At 38.2% G+C, this 22,736-nt stretch overlaps 2 protein-coding genes across 2 annotated transcripts in view; one reads left to right on the forward strand and one right to left on the reverse strand.

Annotated features, from left to right (window-relative positions):
* PSMD1 (proteasome 26S subunit, non-ATPase 1) overlaps positions 1 to 22,736 on the forward strand; it is a 61,095-nt gene that overhangs the window by 20,340 nt on the left and 18,019 nt on the right. Inside the window, exons 17-18 of the mRNA XM_030455834.1 lie at positions 17,947 to 18,061; positions 21,063 to 21,179. Coding sequence (XP_030311694.1) covers positions 17,947 to 18,061; positions 21,063 to 21,179 — 232 coding nt within the window. The remainder of the gene's footprint in view (positions 1 to 17,946; positions 18,062 to 21,062; positions 21,180 to 22,736) is intronic.
* Positions 289 to 11,106, reverse strand: HTR2B (5-hydroxytryptamine receptor 2B). Its single transcript, XM_030455866.1, has 3 exons — positions 10,270 to 11,106; positions 3,395 to 3,595; positions 289 to 1,412 (listed from the first exon to the last, which is right to left on the reverse strand). Exons 1-3 carry the CDS (start codon positions 10,568 to 10,570, stop codon positions 535 to 537), a joined length of 1,380 nt encoding a protein of 459 aa, XP_030311726.1. The 5' UTR covers positions 10,571 to 11,106; the 3' UTR covers positions 289 to 534.

A 22,736-nucleotide genomic window follows, 5' to 3' on the forward strand; every position in this document is an offset into this window, starting at 1 on the left:
AAGAACAAGAAAAGCTTGTGCTTAGACATGCAGTCTCGGCAGAGGAACATATCTGTAGGGAGGCAATGCAGTGAGTCTGTGTGCCATTTTGTTTACATGGAGTAAAGGTGGATTTAAATGGAAACCAGCAAAGTTGTATCCCTCTGCTGATTTCATAGGAGATCAACTTACATCCCAGAGTGCTTGGTCTTCTTGCCGTAGTGAATATTAATGTTTGTACAGAGATGCTTTCCTTCTAAAAATGTACTTTGAAGAGACTGAAGATGATGAGAACTGAAGTCAGATACTCACACTGATTTAGTTTTTATTTATTTCCCTCTTCCTGTACAATTGGGCATTAGTCATTTGCCATGGAATGAAATTATGGTTGCCGTCATGGAGTTGAGGTTAAAGTAGAGGATGCTTTGGATGAGACAAATTTATAAGATATTGTTTGCATAAATAACATAAAACAATAGTATTTATACCCTCTTATAGCACATTTACCTAGAATATATACAGTAATACTATGATATGGACATGGCTGCCATTCCACTATACATAGCTGACTTGTTCTTCTGTTTTATCAACTTCATTCTCGGTGAGCAGCAATGTATCCAGCAGAATGGCTGAAGATGATTGGATGGGTGAGCTCCTCAGCCTCATTGGGCTCTGGTACATAATAGGGTTAATCCCATTTCTCATCCCATGCATGACAAAGAGCTTGGAATTTTCTGCCACAGTGCTTCTGAAAGAGATCCTACTTGAGCACTTCCTGAGGGCCTTGATTGGCTTTGTGGTCCTATAGTTGCAAGTGATATACCTGCTGAAGGCCTCCCTAAATGTTTTGTTGAAGAGTGTATAGACAAGAGGGTTCACTCCTGAGGATATATATCCTATCCAAACAAATATCTCCATAAGCTTTTGGAAAACCTCCTTGTTGCAGGAGTTGCACAGAACTGAACTTATATTTGTTATGAAGAACGGGCACCACATCAACAGGAAAAGAAAAAAAACAATCCCCAGAACTTTTGATGCCCTTTGTTCATTGGTTATCGTTTGCATGGACTTTCTCCCAATTGTAGACATTCTGCAGATGGGCATGTCACTAGAAAAACTCTTGTCCTTTCTGGAGCCATTTAGCATGGCAACCTTTTCTGGTGACGAGGCAGGTGTTGTGTCACGCTGAAACACTGTGGACACTGACCAGGTGAAACGCTGAGGTGGCTTGTTGATCAAGTAGGCCTTCCTGTGTAATGCTTGGATTGTCAGAAAATAAGTCACTATCATGATAGTGAGGGGAATGAAGAATGCAGCCACTGACCCGTACAGAATGAAGTCATGAAAACGATCAGGCATCAGGACACACGTAATGTTTGCAGAATTCCCATTTCCCTCCTCAATGCCTCTGATAGGAATCGGAATAGCAATGCCTACAGGAGAAAAAACAAGTACTTCAGCATATGGTAACTGCTTGCAGTCTCTTTTTGGGGGGCCTGAAGCTTCAGGGACTCTAAAGAAAGGTAATTCCTGAGTTCTGAAGAGGACACAGGGTGACAGAGAACATGAATTGTTGAGAGCATCATGTGGGTCACTTGTGAGACTTGGCAAGTTCAGCTTAAACAAATTGCCCTTTCTAAGGAGACTGTGCCTAACCCTTAGTGAGTGAGGAAGCACTATTAAGTTGCCAACTTTTCAAGTGCAGAACATGTGAATTGCTTTGACTCTAGTTGTTACCTTTTCCTCCAGAAATGTGTTTCCCTAGTGTCATCTGCTTATCCACACCCCCTCATGTAACCTTTCCCTTTTTGAAGGGTGGTTCTGTAAATACATAAAACTTGTCTTTCCCTCTTATCTTAACCACATCAAATGACACAGACTGATTTTTTTTTTTTTTTCAACCTTCTTGACTCATGTATATAAGTAGTTAAATAGATGGTGGAATTACACAGCGTGTGTTTGAGATGGATTTGTTGTTTAAAGTCTCTTGCATATTTAAGAATGTTTAAATGAGGCTAGCTATCTCTGTAATTCACCACTCATTTAAAAAAAAAAATGTTAGCAGTCCTTTAAATGAATTTTTTACAACCATTAAATTACAGTCAGCACTTTGTTTGCCAGCAGTCTGACATTACAACAAAAACAAGAGGTTCCTAGCTGCCTGGTGAAGGTTTCTTGTGCTGTTTTTTCTGATACCTTTTAATGAGATCTAGGAATTTACTGTGTTCCTTTGCTCGTCTGCTTGCTGAAGTTGGTTGAAGGCAGCAAGAACAAAATGGTTTGCCCTGTAGCCTTTATCTCTGTTTTATAAGAGGGACACCTTTAGATACAGCAGGCATTTTAAATGAGGATTGAACCAATTCAACCTTTTATTTGGAGAACCATGGCTCACCTGCAGAGTACTTTTGTGTTAGATAAAAAAAAGAAACCGAGTACAGTACTGATTAAAAACAATAAATTGGGCATTAAAAGATCAACTTGTAAGTCTCTTGTCATGGCAGGGGTTTCCTTTTTTTGTGACAGATAGCATATTTTTTTTCTCTTATCATTGCAGCTCTTCCAGAATTTTTTTTCAAGTTGGAATTTTTTGTTTTAGTCATGTACACCTCAGCCAAAAGGTGGTTGTAGCCATTCTCTTGCACATTATTTGCCTTAATAATCCATAATAATTTTGTTCTTTCTCTTGCACACAGAGCATACAGTTACTTGAATTAAATGTTTTCACCTTATTGACTCATTTAACATTTGGGGTTTTTTTAAGCATTAAAGACAGGTGAGGTGCTGCATGCATACCATAGGAGTGCTAATAGTATAGAAGTTTATACATTGTCATCCTTTATATAAGCTGCTCAAGGCTTGTTTCCATTGGGTTGGGTTTCTTTGCTTACAAGTTAGCCTTTCCCTGTGCTATATTGTCAGTGTATCAATCTTCAGTGTCAATGTCACCAGCCTCTTACTTATCTTTCAAGCTTTGATGTAAGAAAGTAATGGGGTTTTACTTTCTTCATGGGGCAGTTGTAAGGCATAGATTCTGAGCACCAGCTATTCAAGGCTTAAAATTAAGTTTGAGACATAATATAGTACCACAGATGCATGAAATATTGTTTTCCTAGGAGACATGTTATGCATGTAGATGTTGTCTTCTTTTTTTTTGACTTTCAGGACATGAAGAAAACTGATGAGTATCTCTACTCAATCTTTGCCTGTTTGGCAAGTCTGATAAGAAGCAACAGTTTAGGCAGATTTTTGTTAGAACTATGTATGATCCAAGAGGTGGACTTAGCCCAGCCCAGATGTTAGGGTCTGCTAATCAAATTTTCCACTTGGCCAAATTTTCCACTTTGCCCAGCTTTCACTTACTGTTTTGGGCATGAAAGCTTCTACATTCCTTACCCAGTCTATAAGTCTTACATACCTATTGAAATGAGCCAAACCACGATGATTTTGATGATTGTTGTAGCCCATGAATTGTACTGACTAGCCTGGATTGGCTTTTTAATGGCAATATAGCGGTCAAGTGAGATGGCACAGAGGTGCATGATGGAAGCCGTGGAAAAGAGGACATCAAGAAACAGCCAGATAGGACACAAGGCAGCTGGAAAAGGCCAGGCATTGTCTGAAAGAGAATGGAAAATTCATTAGAATCTAAACTTCTAAAAAGTTTTCAGTGTGGTTTTTTTCCTTGGTCTCAGTACCACTAAGAAGTTTGTAACAGTACAGAAACTGACCTCTGCTGCTGCCTCAGCTGGATTCTGTTTTACTTTTTAGTTAGCTCGTAATTGGTGTAGTTGCTGCCAACATATTGATTTGGCTGTTTGTGTATTAATAGCCTTTCCCTGTCTTTTTGTCCTTTCTGGATCATAAGCTCTTTGTGGCATTAAAAAGTTTCTTCAAAATGGGCCATGACTCTGCTTGGTCCTTCCACTCTGCTGTTAAGCGATTATTTTCAGCAATCTCTGATAGTCCTATGATTCAAGGTGATATTAAATTGAGATAATGGGCCATAACCAATGTATTAGTCAATCACTGCAGAACCATGCTTGAATCTGAGTGGTGATCTTGAAAAATCTAGTTCAGAGAGTTTTAAAATGATTTTATTGTTTCACTTGACCAGATGCAACTGAGTACTACTGTGGCAAAGCGTATTTCTTCAGTCTCAGCAATGGTTATCTAGAGGTCCAAGGGCTTTCATGCTTTTTAAATTTTTTCCTGAGAGAAGAGGCATCCAGTTTCTTTCAGTAGTTGCTTGTCTTCAATGTTAGTATCTGTGGTGACCATAGGGTCCATCAACTGCATTGTGTCCAAGACAATGGTTTTGTAGCATTCAGCTCTCCGAAAGGCTCATTCTTGAGAGCTGGGTCTCCCCATCAGTGTTTACAATACAAAACTGAGTGAGCTACAATGAAACTGATTATGGCTTTATTTTCACAAGTAGTTTGTGTTGCAAGCCAGTGCTAAAAGTGTTCAATTTGAGATTCACTTTAATGTTGTTTGTATGTAATTGTGTTCCGTAGTCCTAGGAAAGAATCCATGAATGCAGAAGTTTTTTCTATTTCCAATGGTAGAAGTTGATCAACTAAATATACTGCTTCTTTATGAAATTCAGCTGTACTCTTATCAGTGGGTACATGAATAGTATTGCCAGAGATACCACTCTTTATTGAATGATGATTAAGGGAAAAAAAAAAGTTAAATCAGATTGGTTTTTATCTTATTGCTCTGAATTAATAGATCTGTGTGCTAAGAATGCCAAATGAGCAGAATTACTGTCATGCCCAGTCTCATCCATGTGGTAATGTTGCAGTAGTTTGAGAGTAAAACATTTTTTCATAATGTGACTGATAAATGGATATTATAGCAGTGCTGTCTCAACTTGAATTATAAACTCCAGAGGATGGGAAATTTAATGAAGTCAGACATAGCATGTACTTGTCTGCACTCTTACCTCTGCTGGGAGTCTGTGGAACATGGAGAACTGTTGGATGGAGCCCTGAACTGAGCCTCACCCATCCCCAAAGCAGTGGTCTCCAGAGGAGGAGGATGTAGGCAATGAGGCAGAAGGGAAAGAGGTGGTCTATATTCAAATGATTAGCCAGTCAATTTTAGTATCTAGCTGCATATTTCCCAAAATAGACATCATGGTTGAAATTATGGTTTAAGAAAAAATAATTCTGTCAGGTAGGTATGAAAAAGTTATTAGTATATTATGAAACACTTACTCATCTTTAATTTTTCTATCTACAGTTTCAGTGGGCAGTAAGGTATTATGCCTTTCTGAAGGAAAAAAGAAAGAAAACCAAAATGTCTTGTGACTCATGTAACCAGCTGTTTGGAAAAAAAAAAAAAAAAATTAAAAAAAAGCATCTGTCCTAGTTTGAGCTAGGATAGAACCAAGTAAAAAATATTTTAAAAATAATTTGTTTTATGGGCTTTCAAAGTTTTTGCTTACTCTAGAAAAGTAACAGGGCTGCTAGGGACTCAAAGATAAATATTCAGATAAAATGTGGACAGTAGAAAGTGTATTCAGCATCTTGAAGGATGTTGGGTAACAGCTGAATTTCAAGTGAGGAGCTAATACTTCTGTTGAAGAGTACTTATATGCACTTCCCTGGATTTTGATTGCTTTCTGGATAATTGCAGTGTGATAAATTCTTTCCTTTTGTGGTTAATTTACTCTTTGCAGAAGAAAACCCTCAAATATTTCACAATAAAAAGCTCTTTTCTTTCTTTAAATATAGACACATTTAAACAGCTATCTGATGCAAAGCGACCTTGTCGGTCTTTGAGTTGTAAGAGCTTCCATTAATTAACAAGTGCAACTGAACAAAGAAATCTTTGTCTTTATTTTTGTCTCATTTTGAACTGGGTGCAGAAGGCAGTAAATTACCACATTCATGCTTACAGCATTATGGACTGTTACATTTGTGTGTATGAGATGATGTTGTGGTTTGTTGTTTTTTTTTTTAATCCCATCAAAATCAAAGTAAACTTTAAATGCAGTAGCTGATAAGAACTGAAAGAATATAGTTATTGTTTAAACAAAGCAAATATTGTCAAACTGATACCTTATAGTCCAGAAGAGTCATGTAGTTGTCTAGGATTCATGCCATGATGTATTTGCTTTTGCTTATTTTGATTGTGACACCTGTGTTAGAAGCTCTGTGCCTGGCATTTGAGAGACTGCTCTAGACTGAGATTTTGTGCTTTCCAGGTGGTCGTGGTCTGTGTATCACTGTTGGCCTATTCTGTTAGTTTGGGAGTAGGGAAAAGATGACATACTAATTTCCCTTCAGGATTCAGAAAGCATGTCTAACCCTTCAACATGATGGTAACTTGCTTGCTTGTTGTCCTGCTTTATAATTCAGACTGAAGATAAAATGAGTACGTCCTGCCAAGCAGTGATAAAAAGCTGTTAGCAGGTCATGCTTAGTTTGGGTTGCTGTAAGTTCTGATTATCTTAGTGTTAAGACCCAGTGTTGGAGCAGACCAGAGCGTTTACTGAGCTGACTGAGATTCTTCACCTACATTTTCCTTGGGAGTTGAGTATTGATTTAAACAAGCTAGGGGAGTGGATTTTTAAAATTACTTCTTAAATGTCTTTATTACCTGGCAAATATTCCTGCCTGAAAACTTGGCTGCTTGCTCCATCTCTCAGGTATCGTAAGATAAAGATACTGCTCCTTCCCACAAATTTCACTCCTCCCAGCACTGCAGCATTGCTGCTATCACAGATTATTTTCCTTATTTTTAGTCAATAAAAGAAAGTACATGTTTTACAATTTGTCTTGTGCCTTAAGAGAAGATGAGCTTTTAACAAAACTGTCTACTCTTGATTAATCTTTATTTAAGAAAAACTATATTTATAGGAAATACCTTGGAAATGTGTAATCTCTAAAACAAAGTACAGTATGGAAGAACTCTTGCTATAAACAAAAAGGTTTTTTGAAAGCTTGGGAGAAAGCACAGCTTGTGTACATGTATAAGCATGATGAAGAGAGGTCTTTAAATAGACTTGGAAACCGTTTGTTCGTCTGCTGTAAAGGCAGCAGAATCGTTGCCTGTAAAGGATTTTGTTGCTGTTAGATGATGCTTTTAGTGAGATTGGAATTGGATCTTTTTTAATCACTAGCTGCCTTAAGCCTAGGTTTCAGTCTTCACATTGCTGTGTCTGCCTGTGTGGTGTTCACCCTCCTGACAGTGTTCAGCTTGGTGGAGTGCACAGGCCTGGCCTTTCCAGGATGCTGCCTTACTGTTTCACCCCCGTGGCTGCCTTGCCTTTATTTCTCTGATTAAAATTAGAGCTTAAACAGTCGTTGTCCACTGTTGTGTACTTCTTTTAATTTAGCCAAAGTAATTTTTTTTAGGGTTGCTTTGAAAGGAATCAACTTCTGTTTTCATACTTGTATTTAGATACAAGATTTTTTGAAAGGAGCCTTCAGTTAAGGCAGTTTTCTCTCATAGTTTGCATGAGCAAGAAGGGAAAATTTGCTGTGATTAGTTATCAGTAATGGAGGAAGATTAAGATGGCTTTTGCTTGTGGTATGTTTTTTAAATGATGGTTTGCAGCCTGGGGTGATCAGCATTACCTCTGATTTTTAATCGGATTAATATCAGGAATAGAGAATATATTTTAAATACGGTACATGCACTGCCTCCAGGTAGCCAATAGCCCACCAAACCATGGACAATGGACTTCTGATCTCAAGTTCATTTGCTAGTTTCACTGTCTGATGAATAAAAACATTTTTGCTTTTGTTCTGTAGCTCTGAGTGATAGAAATTTGGATAATTCTTCTGAAATCCATCATATTTCAGAGAATGCAATTATTTCCTAATATGCTCTCCTTTTTTCTGGACGAAATGAGTAGAATTTTGCAAGCAATAAAAGCAATAAATTGTTTGTATAGTCTGACACTCACACTTCTAAATTAAAATTGCAGTGTGTATGTGTACTAGAGTATATTTTGGTCGTTCACTTGAGAATAAATAATCTGCTCATGGTACTGTACCTGTGAGTGAGTTTTAGAATTATTTATTTATTTGTAGAAGGTGCAGCTCTTCATTCCAGGGGCAGTCTGTTTCTGAAGGTTTAACTGTAAGCATAGCACCAGGGCATGGAGCCAATAGCCATGGTAGGTTTTGAACTTGAGTGCTCTCTGACACATTAATTTTTACACTCAGGATCATTTAATGTGACTGCACTTCAGTTCACGCCTTTTCCTCCATATATTCTCCACATAATTAGATATCAGTCCCATATCAGAAACATAATGTTTGCATTCTGTATCTAGAAGCTGCACCCAGCTATTTCATTATTATGGAAACATTTCTGTATGAAAGTGCCAGCAGGCTGGATTTAATTTGCTCTCTGGCTGTCAGTGATTATTCTCTGTTCAAGTAGTTATCTGAAGCTAATGTAACTTCAAGATTTAGACTTTTAAAGTGTATTTAAATGACTGTTACATCTTTATTCAAGTAACTCTTCATGCTTTGCTCATGCGTTAAACCTCTATTAACACCTCAGCATCTTCTCCCGGTCAGTGAAGAGGCAAAGCAATTTTTTTTTTTTGATTGCCAAAAAGAGACTGGCATACAAGAAATTTCAGTTTTATATGCTGCTGTGTGAAAGGCTGGTCACAATCTTAATTAATTATGACTGATTTTGCTACTTTCTTGTAAATTTCCTGAAACATCAAATATGCTTTTGTTTGATTTTTAAATTAAGATTCCTAGCATGCTTTGAACTGTTGTAACCAGAGCTTAATGCTGGATTAATTGAGAGATTAAGGAGCAAAAGTCTCTCTAAAAAAAAAATAAAATTATTTCTTAGTCCAGCAAAGTGAAAATAATACAAAAAGTCCAAAACAAAAGAACTCTACCACTACCGAGAAAAAACTCCACAAAATTCAGAATTTGCCTTCCCTTCGTATTGATTGCTAGTCCAATAGTAGTGATTCTTATGCTTAGTAGTTTTGCTTTTTTTATTAATGGAGATACAGTGTCCTGGTCATGCATGTTATTTTTTCTTTTTAGAAACTGTTGCTTAAGAAAAAGGCTATTTTATGATCTCAACACTGAATTCTGACCTCCGATTTGCACTTCTGTTTAGGGAGAATCAGTCTGCATTGTACAGAAATTCAGTCTCATTCCATTTAGAGAATAAACATATTTGTTAATGAAATGATACCAGTCTTCTGCAGCAAACAAAAGCTACTGATAACCTACCGGAAACGAAGTTTATGATTGTTTTTGCTTGTTGCTGAGGCAACTGTTAGATATCTAGCAGAATAAAAATGAACTCTTACAGCCTATCATTACATAGGGCCCAGTGGTAATGATACACCTTAAAGATAATTGTGTATATCCGTAAGTTTATTTAAAAACCCATCTCATGGATTTTTTTCATTTTTATGATAGAAAAAAAAAAATATTTAAATGTATTCTTGAAGAAACTTTAAAAGAAGGAAACTTCTCCATGAAGCTGCTTTTTATTAGTTGTCAAGCAGTTTCTGAAATAAAGCTGAGCATGAGAGAATCTGAAAAAGTTGTGCTTGTTTGTAATGACTAACTGGAATGAAAACGTCACACCGAATGTGTGTTCATGTAAGAAATAGCTATTTTATTCCACATGACCAAGTCTAACTGGTAAATCTGAGTTTCGAACATGGATTGAGGGCTTCTTGGCTTGACAGATGAGTTAATTCTTAGGGATGCTTCACAAACCTGCTGCTTTCCTCAGGGTGAGAGAAAATTGGTTTCTCTGAAACTGGAACTATTAAAGTTTGGTGTTAAGTAAAGATGGTACCACGGAGGTTCTCTGACTGCTCGTGGAGCTTGGACAAAATTACAGAGTAAAATCAGGTGCCTGACTCCTAGAAAGTTCAAAACCTGTTCAGTATACTGAGCAAATTAACTAGTCATCTTTACATATTTTTTAGGAGAAGCCTTTAAATTGTGTAATATCCAGTAGAACAGATGCCAATATTGTGCTGATGTTGTTAAAAATATTACACTGTACAAAATGTTATTTCCCATGTCCAGCTCAAATTTAGTATGACCAAATCACAGGTGATTTTTTTAATAGTTTGTTTCGAAGGAAAAAAATATCCATAGTGGGTTATACATGAGGACACTAAGCTATATTAAGGTGAGAGGGAGAGAAGGTTTAGCAGCCCTTAAACAAGTGAGCTTTAAAATTATGGTGGAAAGCAAACAGGTTTTCTGGTTAACTTAAACCTCCCCAAATTCTACCCCATATGGTAGTCTGATGAAAGAAACACATTGTACTCACCAAATAATATTATGAGAAGGGCAATCGGCATCACAAACAGACCCACAAGCAAATCTGCCACCGCCAAGGATGTCAAAAAGTAATTGGTAGCATATTGCAACTTTTTCTCCAGAGACACTGCCAGGATGACAAGTATGTTCCCCCCAATGGTGGGGATTATCACCAGGAGGATCAGTAAAGCTGCCCAGCGCACTTTGTTTCCTTGTTTGTCACCTGGGTAGTCTCCTGTTACTGAGAGAGGTGACAAAGATCCACTGCCAACTCCAGACCCGTTCAGGAAATGTAAAGGATCTGAGGACATTTTCGTGTCCGGCAGAACGTGTTCAGGAGCTGTATTTTAAGAAGGAATTGTGTCCAATGCAAGAGTTTACTGTTCCTTTCTGGTCCAGGATGGTCCTGAGGAAAGGCCAGCATGGTCAATATGGTAAGCTGGTCATCTGCTATTTTGAGATACAGTAACTCTGTCTGAGCTGGTATCCAGTTTTTTATCCCGTGCCTTACTGGGTGCAATTAGGTCTTAAAAATGAAAGTCTTGTCTTGTGTCCATCTCTGGTTGGTAGGGTTCAGTGGTTTGGTCTCCCCTTTATAGCCAGGTTTGGGTTTCAGAAGATCACAGGAGACAATTCAATAGCTGTGAAAAGTAAGCAGTGCATTAGCTTCCCCCCCCCCCTCTTTTTTTTTTCCCTCCGGCAGTAGAAAGTGGTAGACGGTTTTGGATGCAAATAGTTCCCCTTAGATAAAGATGTGTGTAGATTTGCTGTAAGTACAAACTGCAAAGGCAGATGCTTGGTTGTGTGTATGCAACTCCTCCTCCCCTGAGTGTCTTGTCTCTAGCAGACTGTGCGTAGGCAGACAGCAGTTCCCGTATTTCCCCTTATTAAGAATCCTATTTCTCCACAGAGGATCACCCCAAAAATATCTTCAGAAATGATGTATGAGGTGCCCGTTTAAATTTTTACAGTTCCTAATTTATCAGGTGAGGGTCAGGAAGCTCTTGACAATAAAACACTGATGACAGTCTCAAGGGGACAGTAAAGATTTATGGAACTGAGTTATCTAAATTTACCCATTACTTGGAGGGGGGTGGGAGTAAGCCACTTGTTTTTGTAATCTGAGCAGGGCTTTTCTTAAGCACAGACTTTTCTTTCCCTCTTTCTCTTTCTCTCTGCCTCTCCTCTCTCAACTCTGCTGAGGACTTAACGCTTACATTTCCCCCTTTAAGAAGAGACTAAAACAGCTGCTACGGAGTTAAGATGAACAAATGCTCAGTTACTGAGAAGATTTGATGTGTTGCAATTCTCAGGTGAAGAAAGCCTTACCTCTTTATCTTGCTTTTTAGTGGAGTTCGATTTGCATCCAAGAAGATCTTTTGTAATTTTCTTTTTCATCACATGGCGCATTTTGCGATAAGATTTATCTGATTTCTGGAGTTCATTTGGTTTGGTTTTTATAAATTTTATGAAGTTTGGCTCTTCGTGTGCTTTTATTTAGTTTATTCTTCTAACACCAAGAGTAAGAATTTCCATTTGGGGAAAACTATATTTCTTACCCAGGTGTTTTCTCCAACTCTTGAATGGAGGAGAAGAATCACTCTTGCCACATTTAAAAAAGATATAAATAACTCTGTCTGCTTTTCTTGTCCTTTCTCTTTTATTCCTTTGATTGTTTCACTGCAGTGATGAGCAGAGTCTATGTGCAGTTTTCTCTTTGTTCATTATCAGAGCTTGCAGTCTGCTGCTGCCCTTGTTTGTTGATTGACTCATTCCGGTGTGTCCAGCTCCTGTGCTTGAAAAGCAGGGAGATAAACGAATGGGGGTTGGTTGGAAAAGAGCCAGAGAAAGTTAATTGATTCAGTGCTCCAGTACTATAACGTGTGCTCCTTGCAGCTGTATCAGGGTGTGCAGATCCTGTAAAAGACCCTTCACAGTGCAGGATTGCAGCTACAAGCACCATAGCCTGTGTGTGCCTGCGCACTTCCTCTCTCTTGTTCACTCACTGTCTGGATGGAAGCGTGGTTAACCCTAAAAAGTTCTGCTGCCCTGTGTAAACACTCCAATTTCTTTCTTGAATATTTTCTAAAAAGTATTGTTTAGTGCACTGTTCTATGCATATGCACTGTTTCTTTAATCCTTTATTCATGCAGCTGCTTTCTATTATCATGAGTGTTTTCTTTTGTTACCTTCCAACTTTCAGTCAATCGTGCGTACGTCTTATAATTCCACATGAAAGTAGGAAGAGGGTTCACTTCCAAGGATGCTAGCTGGACAAGTGTGTAACAGAGACCATGACATCATGGTCTGTCCTTCTTATGTGACCGGCCATTGCATTCCATGAATTGCTAGTGCTCACCAGGCTTGAGCTGGGTATCAGGTCCTCAGTGATCTGTGAATCAATTTATACTTTCTAAAAAAAATGTAAAAGGCATTCATGTCATTGGAGTACAGCTACACTGGGGGAAAAGAGAGAAAGCTGCTGCCATAAATTAATAGAAGGGCTTGGCTTAAAGTGTGTTCAGATCATACAACAATTTCCAGCGAAGTGGTTTTAGCGTGTTCCTTATTTTTCCTGGTTAAATGACACATTCAGTAAGAGTCCCTGTTGTATTAATTTGCAGTTGACTTCTGATACCTTTATTCTTCAGAAGAGTATATGTTAGGAAATAAAGATTAATCCAGCTATGGTAATTCTGTTTCCTTATCTGACCACCTCCCTTTTGTCACCCCTAGCAGTGTTGAGATAATAGAGCACATGAAAACACACAAAAATCAGAAATGGAGAGAGGGCTAATGAACATTTGTATTCAGTTTTTCCTAAGATCAAGAATGCCTAATAAACTTCTGATTTATTTTATAAATCTCAAAAGCTCTCCTGGCATTAATCTAACTGTATTTGAAGTCTTTACCAAAATTTCCATTGCATAAAACACAGCAAGTTTTCAGTACTTTATCGATGAAGCTTGTGTTCTTTCATCATTAGCACTTCAGCAGGTGCGATTATTATTGCTTTCTGGGGATGGAGCTATTGGTGGAGTGTTTGAATCATAAATGGAAAAAAATGTTCCAGATTTACTGTATTTTGGTGGTTTTAAAGATGGATTAATTGTTTATCTTCAATGGTCTACTTGTGGGTGTATGCCATGTGCAGATCTTATTACATCGCTGAATTTAAAGAACAGAATTAAAACTTCTGGGGAAAAGAAATGCATCTATCAGAACCATCTGCTAATCATCAGCATCACTTGCTGATCAAAACTGTGGTGGAGCTGAAACATTATCTCAAAAGAGTGTTTGCTTTTTTTACTTTTCACATATTCTCTTTTCACAGCACAGTAGATGCAGTACCTCAATCTCTTTGGTGTAGGAGAAGTTGTTACAGAAGTATAATTTTGTCAGCTTGAGTTCTGTCTTGCCTCTTTATAAATTTTCTTCACAGATCTTACCATCTGAGAAGCATCATTGTTGGTTACTGCAGAAAAGAGCTGTTATGGTTAAAGTGAAAATCAAGTGTTCCCAGTTCTCTGGAATGCCTCAGCGAATGTTTTAGTGTAATTTATATGACAAGATAATCTCTTTAGCTACTAGAATGGCTAAATTAAATTGGGAGATGGGAGGCACCTTGATGAAACACTGTTGCCTGTAGATTGGTCTGTTGAAAGCTGTATAAATGCATTTCTATCTCATTGAAAAGCAAATTTTTTTTTTTTTATTTGTAATACGGATGAAAAAACTTCTCTTAGGCACTCATACAGGAACAGGGTACAAGTTTAGTTGCATGTAGGCTTGCATAGCACATATGTGCTTGGTATACTGGTTGATTTCAAAAGGCTTTTTATCTGCCTTTTGTGTTGTTTTTTGAACATTCCCAGGTTCAACTAATTTTTGAGAAATGAGCCCCATGTATGTAAGATAATAACACTTTCACCACTGTCAGTTTGTGAGTTAGTGCTGGTCCCTCATCTGCTGTGCCTGATGGCCACACTCAGTCTCATCCTCCTGGTAGTTGGCGGCCTCCTAGAAGTTCTGATGCTTTAACAAGTCTTGCTTAGGCAACCAGGAGGCACTTCAGAGAAAAACATTGTGGAGAAGCAGGCTGCCTTATACATGAGAACCACAGCAAACTCCTGGCATGGGAATAGCTCAGGTCTGTCTTGCTGAGTGAGGAAGAGATGAGGTTCACATGTGTTCTTAGCCTGCACCAAAATATGTGCACTTTTTCCATCTTCTATGTTTTCTCCCCTCTGCTACACACCCCTTCTTCAGAAATGACTGCAAATTGTGCAATAAGATATTTGCATTCCTCCTTTATTAACTTATACATGGATGACATGAAACTTTTATTAAGTTTTTCTTTTTATCTCTCACTGCACTACCAAAGCAACTTGTGGAAATAGTTCTGTATTATAATTAATGATTAATCATTAAAGATCAATGATTAATTAATGTCCAATAGTTTAGCAAATCATAACTATTTAGAATCTTTTGAAATATGGCTGGGTAGACTTAATGAGGAATTTAAAAGATATATTTGACATTGTTCTTTCATTTTCTGACATTTCATTTTTCAGTGAGTTGTAAAGACCGTAAATATTTAGACTAAAAAATTAAGTGTATGTTAGTGATGCTTTAGACACTTCCATTTTTAGTCTCACTCACAAGACCCATGTGATGGTTCATTTAAAGTATTCTGTTTATTTACTTATCAATGCTAACTTCTATACGTATATGGGGTTTCATGAATACATATTGCTGAAGTACGAAGAGAAGTGGCAATACTGATTTAACCTTCAAGATGAACAACTTAGAGAACTGGAAATAAACTCTACAAAGGTATTTGGATGTGATCTGAGAAACTAAGCAGAATACGCTGATCTGATTGGTTTTGTTCATGTTGGATTCAAAATCCTTAGTGGCATAGGGTGTTTGTTTCTTGTGGAGGTTTTGAGAGCAACTGGTTGGGGTGAGTAAAGTGAATAAAATGATAACTATTATGTTTTGCTGAGATTCTCTCATTACTCTCTTGGTGCATCTTTTCAATTTATGACTTTGCTTATGACTTCTGGAAAAAAGCAAACTGGATCTCAGAGGAAGCTCTTCATCTGCAGCCCATATATCACACCAGTGATACCCTGGTGTGGGGTGGAAAGAAAACTGTAGCTGAAAACTGTGCTCAAGTTCTTTGGAAGAAATATAAGCTTTTTTGGCTTCTTAATTAATTTTGTTTCCTGGTAACAGAACAAAAGTTGAAACAAGTTGTGATTTTGTTCTTTTTTAAATCTAGGTTCACTGATGGCTTTGTTTTGGTGGCTTATGTAGGAGCATTTGAGCAACTTTCAGATGAAAATGAAGGAAATAATCAGGCTGTTCTTTTGTCGTGGTTTTGCTGTTGTAGTAAAATGTAATTGCAAAAGCAAGCTGCTTGAGCAAAACCAGTGTTAGGAAAAAAGGAAGGAACTAGTGCATTAAGGATAATTTGGTTTTTAAAAATAAACATTGCCTATCTTTCTGATACATAGCCCAATTTAGAGACATGCCTTAGGCCTTAATGTAGGAATTTTTAGATGAAATTACTGGACTATGTTATGGGAAGGTCAGACTAGAGGACTATGTTACATTGCTTCTGTCCTCAAAGTATGTTAAATATACTCCAGATTTAGAATTGCTACTATGACCTTTAAGAGGGGGGTGGAAATTTGTGTCTGGATATGAAACTTCTGCCCACTATCCTAGTATTTCATATGATGTTATCCTCTCTGTTCCGTTTGCAGTAATGACAGATGTCTGTATTAGGATTGATGAAGAGCACTCTGTTGCTGAGTGTGCCTTTGAATAAACCATTTGCCTTTTTAGTACTGTTTTTAAATTTTCTCACTCTGTTACCTCTCTCCATCTCCCACCAGAGGTTTCTACTCAATGACCACACTGATTGAGGCCTCAGTACAGCAGAGTGGTGGAGGTCTCCAGCAGGGAGCCAGAGGGGATGGGCTTGGTTCGGGAAACCTTCATGGGGCTTGGTACCAGTAAAGTGGAAACTTCCTCCATCAGCAGCAGGACTGCCCCTCCAGTGTGCTGAGTGTCAAGTCAGCAGCTCGTGTGGTTGTGCTCTAAGTGAAGGGTGAAAGGCTTGGGCCAGATGGAGGAGAATGTGGTCATGTTTTAAAAATATTTTCCATCTGGATTACCAGTTGAAAGTAATGCCATGGGAACCTGATCGCAGCCTGTAACAGTGTACAAGTTCTTTCTAATTTTTCTTTTGATCACCTGACAGATTTTTTTTTGCATTTGCTAATTTTTACTAAGGGTGGGTTTGGGTTTATACAGACAAACCTTTGGCAACAGTATCTGGGACTTGGTAAAGCACCTCAGCAGTAAAGCAAGCAAACTTCCTCTGATAAGGGTTTTTACAAAACTCTTCCACTTCATTCTACTTGTGGTTTTGCCTCCTAGTCCTGTTACATGGGAAGGCAAGTTTTGAAGACAATTAAAAAACTAGTCCATGCTGCAAGACACAGTGACACAGAGTGACTATCCAGATGATGTGCTTTTCAAAACCAGATGTAATTAAATCAATTGCAATTAAGAGTTTCTCAGCTTTCTTTTCCATGAGTGTGTACCTGCCAACCTCATTCCTGCCTTGCTGTAGTGTTCACAGTGTTAGGAGATTTGTTAAATGTAACAGATCAGCTGTGGTCAAAGAACTTGTGATGTCTGTAATACAGTTCAGAATGAAGACTTGTCTGATGCAGAGATGCTTATTTTAAAGACAGTTTCGCCTTTGTGGCATGAGAAATGCTGAATTTGGCAGTGTATGATACTATGAAGTCGTTTGTGTGGCATCAAAATTAATGGAGTGATAAAAATTGAGTGGGAAATGAATTTATCCACGCCTGTGAATTCTGCCTTCTTCAGAAATGCTCTGTAGTCACAAGACAGTTTGTTTTAGCAATGTGTACTTCTTACTGTAGGAAATTACAGGTTTCCAATTCACACACCCCCAGCACTGGGCTGGAAGTTGCTGTAATGACCAAGAGGACACTGGCTGCCAGGTGTCAATGCATGGAGCATATACTCCCATTTCAGAGCTCTTAAAAGGCAGCAACATCACAGCATCCTGTTGTAAGGAGGCAACAGCAAGGAAGGTTGTGTCCTATCAGCAGTTCCTCACATGGTTTGATTTACAGTGATGGGTGGGGGGTAAGGAGAAGTCAGCAGAAGCAGTGATTGCAAAGAGGAGTTTGGGACCCACCAACCTTGAAGGCTGATTGAATACTGTGGAGCTGGGGTTTGCATCTTCTGGTGAGAGATTTACTACTGTGTGTCTCATGGAGAGAACCTCCACTCATAGAAAGCCTGTCACAGCAGTGTGATTTCTAGAGATAAGGACTTCAGTCTCAATAGATGTGTCATTCTGCTGTATAATCTTTTAAAGGCAGAAAATATACACACTGAAAAGGAAGATCTTAGTAGTGGGACCTGATATCTAGGGAACTTTATTCATTTGTGCAGTTCCCTGTTCTCTTGATCCATTTGTTGCACCCTTCTGGTTATGTTTTGAGATATGCAAAATGTACAGTGTGAAAGGACAATTTTAAAATTTCCATTTTGAACAGAGTGAAGCCTCCATGTTTTGAATAAAAATAATAATAAACAATATTCTTTCTTTCTTCTTTTCTTTCTTTAGGACTCCTGAGCAGTGTCCAAGTGTGGTTTCTCTGCTTTCAGAGAGCTACAATCCCCATGTGCGTTACGGGGCTGCCATGGCTTTGGGTATCTGTTGTGCAGGCACTGGAAACAAGGTGAGGACCAGAAGCATCTGTTACCAAGACTGTTTCTGCTGTCTCCTGTCACACAGACATTTTTAGGGAAATGTCACACAGAGACACACACACACACACACAAGATTTTTCATACATGTTCACTGCTGACCAGCTGGAGTACAGTAGTACTTCTTTAAATTCTTTAACTGTCCTTGGAATGGAGATTCTTTTTCTGCTTGTACAGAATAGAGAAGTAGAAAAATATATTTATATATTATTTATTGCCACATTTTTGGAATTGTGTCTTCAAAACTGTTTATAGAGTGATCTTACTGTCAAGTTGCCATTGAATTTTAAATGTATATTCATAACTTCAAAATCAGTACTCCTTTGCCCTTGGAGTTGTTCTTATGCAGATTGCTTTGGGGGAGCAAGGAGGTGCCAGTGACAGGAAAACAGCATGTGTTTTGCATAACTTCTAGCTCCTGCTTTTCTGTGATACGCAATTCAGGGAAGATCTGCATAGTAAAGTCATGTGCAGTGAAATTTAATGAAGTTTACTGTTTCAGGTGTGTAATTCACAGCTAGTAAATTTTATTCTTTTGTTGTAAATGTCAGTGAAGGATAATTCTCACAGATATATTGCAGGAACCTTTTACAGGAAAAGGATTTCCACTTCTGCTGTGGAAAATGAGTGCTCATTGGGACAAACAGCAAGTAAATTTGGGGATAAACTTCCTCTACTCCACCTATGTGTATATAATCTGTACTGGTAGTGAACCACAGTATCAAAACATGTGAACAGACTGTCCATGTGGAAGTAATACTTCATGTTTCCAAGTGTTTAATAAATCTCACACTTACCAGTATCATTCTTTCTTCAACTAGTATTAAAAAATTGGTATGTAGCTTGCGAGTGTTCCCCAGCACATCGCTTGTGTCGTGAAACGCACAGAATGCTGACACATGCTGCCTGCTTCTTTAGTATCTAAAGCATGCAGACTTGAAAGCAAACTGAAAATCCTATTTTTATCCAGGTTGCTTTATTCTCAAGTGGAAGATGGAATTAAGGAGCTAATTATTTCTAACCTGCTGTATCTGACAAGTTGATTCCAGTGGAAATGCTTTTAGTCACACAAAGAAGTCTGTTTTCTTTCTAGATACATTGTGTGACAAAGACCTAAAACATCTGATTACATGCAGACATATCTTCCAGATCTTATATTAGTAGGTTTTGAAGCCAAGATATATTCAACTTTGGAGATCAGAAAGTTCAGCTTTTTGTCATAGCGGATGGTATTAAATGCATGCCAGAGAATGAATGAGTCATCTTCAGGTGGAGAAGCGTAGTCTCCAAGATAGCTCAGCTGGCAAAAGGCATCTGAACAAAGGCATATTATTCTAAAAGTGGTTCTTAGAAATAGCATTTTGCATAAAATCAATTTTTTGTTTTTTTAAAGCCTCGCCCTGGCAGAAGTAGCACCAAGAGTAGTCTGTGTAGAGACACTCATACTCATCTGCATTTGCTCATGTCCTCTGTTTAACTGTGTGCAGGAGAGAGGTCTGTACAAGAGATTGTCAAGTGATTCTGACTTTGTAATCAGAGAATCACATAATAGATTAAAAGAGCTCTTTGAGTTTCTTGGGGTGGATGTCTTAACTGTTATCTCTCCTGTTCCAAAAAGAATCTAACAGCTTTCTTCGCATGCCATTTCAGAGTGCTTTTAGAAAGTCCCTGTGTTGTCACAGACAAAATTAACCTGGATGTATAAACTGGTATCTTAGGTTTTTTCTGCTTAGATCTGGTTGCTGAAGGCTGGCTGAGATCACTAAAAGCTTGCTTCTCTTGTAGTGAGTAGTCTTGGTCTCTCCTGCCACCTTTTGCTGTATCTCATGTCCAGCTCCCTCCCTAGTGAGCTAATTCAAACACACAGAAAACTGGCACAAATAACAACAATAATAACAAAAAAGGGGAACGTTCTCTGTTGAATTGTCAAGCTGGAAAAGCTCACATAGAGGTGAGACAAAAGCTGCAGCTAGCACAGGGGAAGAGAAGACAGGATAGCTGAAGGGAAACTGAGGAAGGAGAGGGATCTCCTTGTTTGTAGCAGTGAGTTTAGATGAGCTCAGTTGTCCTGTGTAATGTGTGCTGAAGACCTCACATGTTTAGAAACAATTTGTGTCTAATTATTCTGTGTATATTTAAGTCATGGTTTGCAAAGTGTCAGACCTTAAATGGAGTTGGAAAAATGTTAGTCTGAGATGCCTGCAAATTGCCTGTGCAGGTCATTGGTACATCCAAGCAGCATTTATTAGAACAGATTTTCTAGTAGGTTTTCATAATTGGTGACTGCATTGAGAGCAATGCTTATTGATAGTTCATTGTAGATCATGTTCCTGTTGCATGTAGCTGAGAAGTTACTAAATTGGAAGAAAGAGAGTGTTTTGAAATGGTTTTAAAATGTAGATTTACTGTGTGGGTGTTCAGAGGCAGCCTCAGTTGAAGCAGGTTTGAAGTTAATGCTTTAATGTGATGCTAAATGTTACAGGTTCTAACAATAAAGTGTAAGGCCAGGAGTTTTGGGACCTGGGTTGTTTTACCATCTCACTTTGTAACCTTCAACATTTTATATGGTATCTCTGGTTCGTTAGTTCCTTACACAGAAAAAGAAGGTAATGCTGATGTATTTTGTTGGGAGGAATGCCAAAGAAAGGGTACAAATAATTTATGTGTACTATTTAGGGCATATCAGTAGTTGTATGTGATGAATGCATCTGTTGCTTAGACAACTGTCATTTATCTGTCGGCTTGTTGATGCAGAAAAATCTTGTTCCACCCGCTATCAGGCTTTTGTGTTGTTTTTTTTTCCTGAATTTTAGATTAAAATCCACAGAAATACAGATTTCTGCTTCATTTACAGGCAAAATATAATAAAAATTATATCTGATAGAATCAATCTGATAATGCTCTGTTAGAGTACTGAATCCTGGCATACTACAAGTAATAGCATTAACGTCGTCCTTTTTTTTTTTTCTTTAGGAAGCAATTAATTTGCTTGAACCAATGACAAATGATCCTGTGAACTATGTGCGTCAAGGAGCTCTGATTGCATCTGCCCTTATCATGATCCAGCAGACTGAGATTACCTGCCCAAAGGTAATTTGGCATACTTTACATACCAGCTTGTTAGATAGAAAAATGACCTTGGATGCCAAATCTGTAGTGCTTGGCACTGCAGGAAGCATTGACCAGAGCGTACCAGAGTGTATGTGCCTTGTGAGGAGCCAGAGCTGGATGCAGAGCAGGAGCTCCTGTGTGTATCAGAGCATGCACTTGCAGATAGGGGAGCAATCCATGCTGATCAAAATGTGCCTGGCAGATGACAGCATCATGACTCTAGGAATTAGAAGAATAAATGTTCATTCCTAAAAGGTCTGAAAAGCATCTTGCAATGATATGAAAGTGAGTGTCTTCCACTAACATGCACTGAGGCCTACTGTTTGCTCATGATTTATGTGAACACTGTTAATTTACTAAAGAAGTTGGTTTTGACTATAGTGAAATTAATTTTGGATGTATCCTCCCTGCAGGGAAGTCCTGCTGTAACTGTGTTTCTTTTGTAGCATGTGTTTTCTGCTCAGACCTGGCTTAGTGGCTTTATAGCAAATACCTTTTTTAATGGAATTTTTCTGCTCAGAAGGCAAAAAGGATTGCATATGCTGTGTTTAGCTTTTAAAAATAGATTGCCATGTGAATATATGACAGATGATGATATGCAAACATTTGTACAGACTAAAAGTCCACATTAGTAGAAGCTCTGAAGTTCTTTCCACATTTCATCTGCTCTGGTGAGTGCTGAGGCACAGAAGTAGCTCTTACTTTCCAACTCATCTGTCATATATAGTTTGCTTTTGTTGATTTCATTTTAGAAGTTTAACTGTTGTTGAAAAAGCCACTTTTTAACTTCATCTGGTTGGGAAGAAAGAAAAAAAACAAACAAAACCTCCTTGTCCAGTGGAAACTTTTACTTGGGAAAATCAGTGAAGGAAATCTACAAATACAGGTGTTTGAGTATCTCCAAGTCACAGAACATGAAGATTTTCTGGCAGACAGCTTGTTCCTTTGAATTACTAAAAAAATCATATTTGAGCTTGCTGTTTGTTCTCAGAATTGTAGTTCAACTGGAGAACACTGGTGTTTTGTTGGATGCCCTCACCCTCCAGGATATGTCTCTGTAACATGAAATGGAATCACCTTTTTATGGAAATAAATTGCCTGATGTTTTTTTATTTCTTCTTGGTCAGGTGCTTGGTATGCCAGCCCTCAATACAGGAGAGCAGGTTTAATCATTCTGCAGTCCTCTAAAGTTGGGCAAATTGTATAGCTCTCCTGTTCCTCAGTTTTCCACCTGAAAGAAATAAGGGTAATACTTTCTGCTATGAAATAGCATTGTAATAATAGTAACAACTTAATTTTAGCTTGCAATGCACTTGGTCCTCTTGGAATGGGAATTGCAGACTGCTCTGGATCAGTCAAATGTCTGAGACTGTTGAGGATTACTTGCTGAGTATGTCTGTTGGAATTTCAGTCTTTTTGAGATGATAGATGAAGGAGTCTGTGTATCCTAAAGTGCAGACAGAAAAAGAGCTAGCAAAAACACAGATTGAGGTGTGCAGTAAGTCAGATCTCTCCCTAAAGCCTGGTAGCCTTGAA

This window comes from Calypte anna, chromosome 9 (genome assembly GCF_003957555.1).
Source record: "Calypte anna isolate BGI_N300 chromosome 9, bCalAnn1_v1.p, whole genome shotgun sequence".
Taxonomy (NCBI): Eukaryota; Metazoa; Chordata; class Aves; order Apodiformes; family Trochilidae; genus Calypte; species Calypte anna.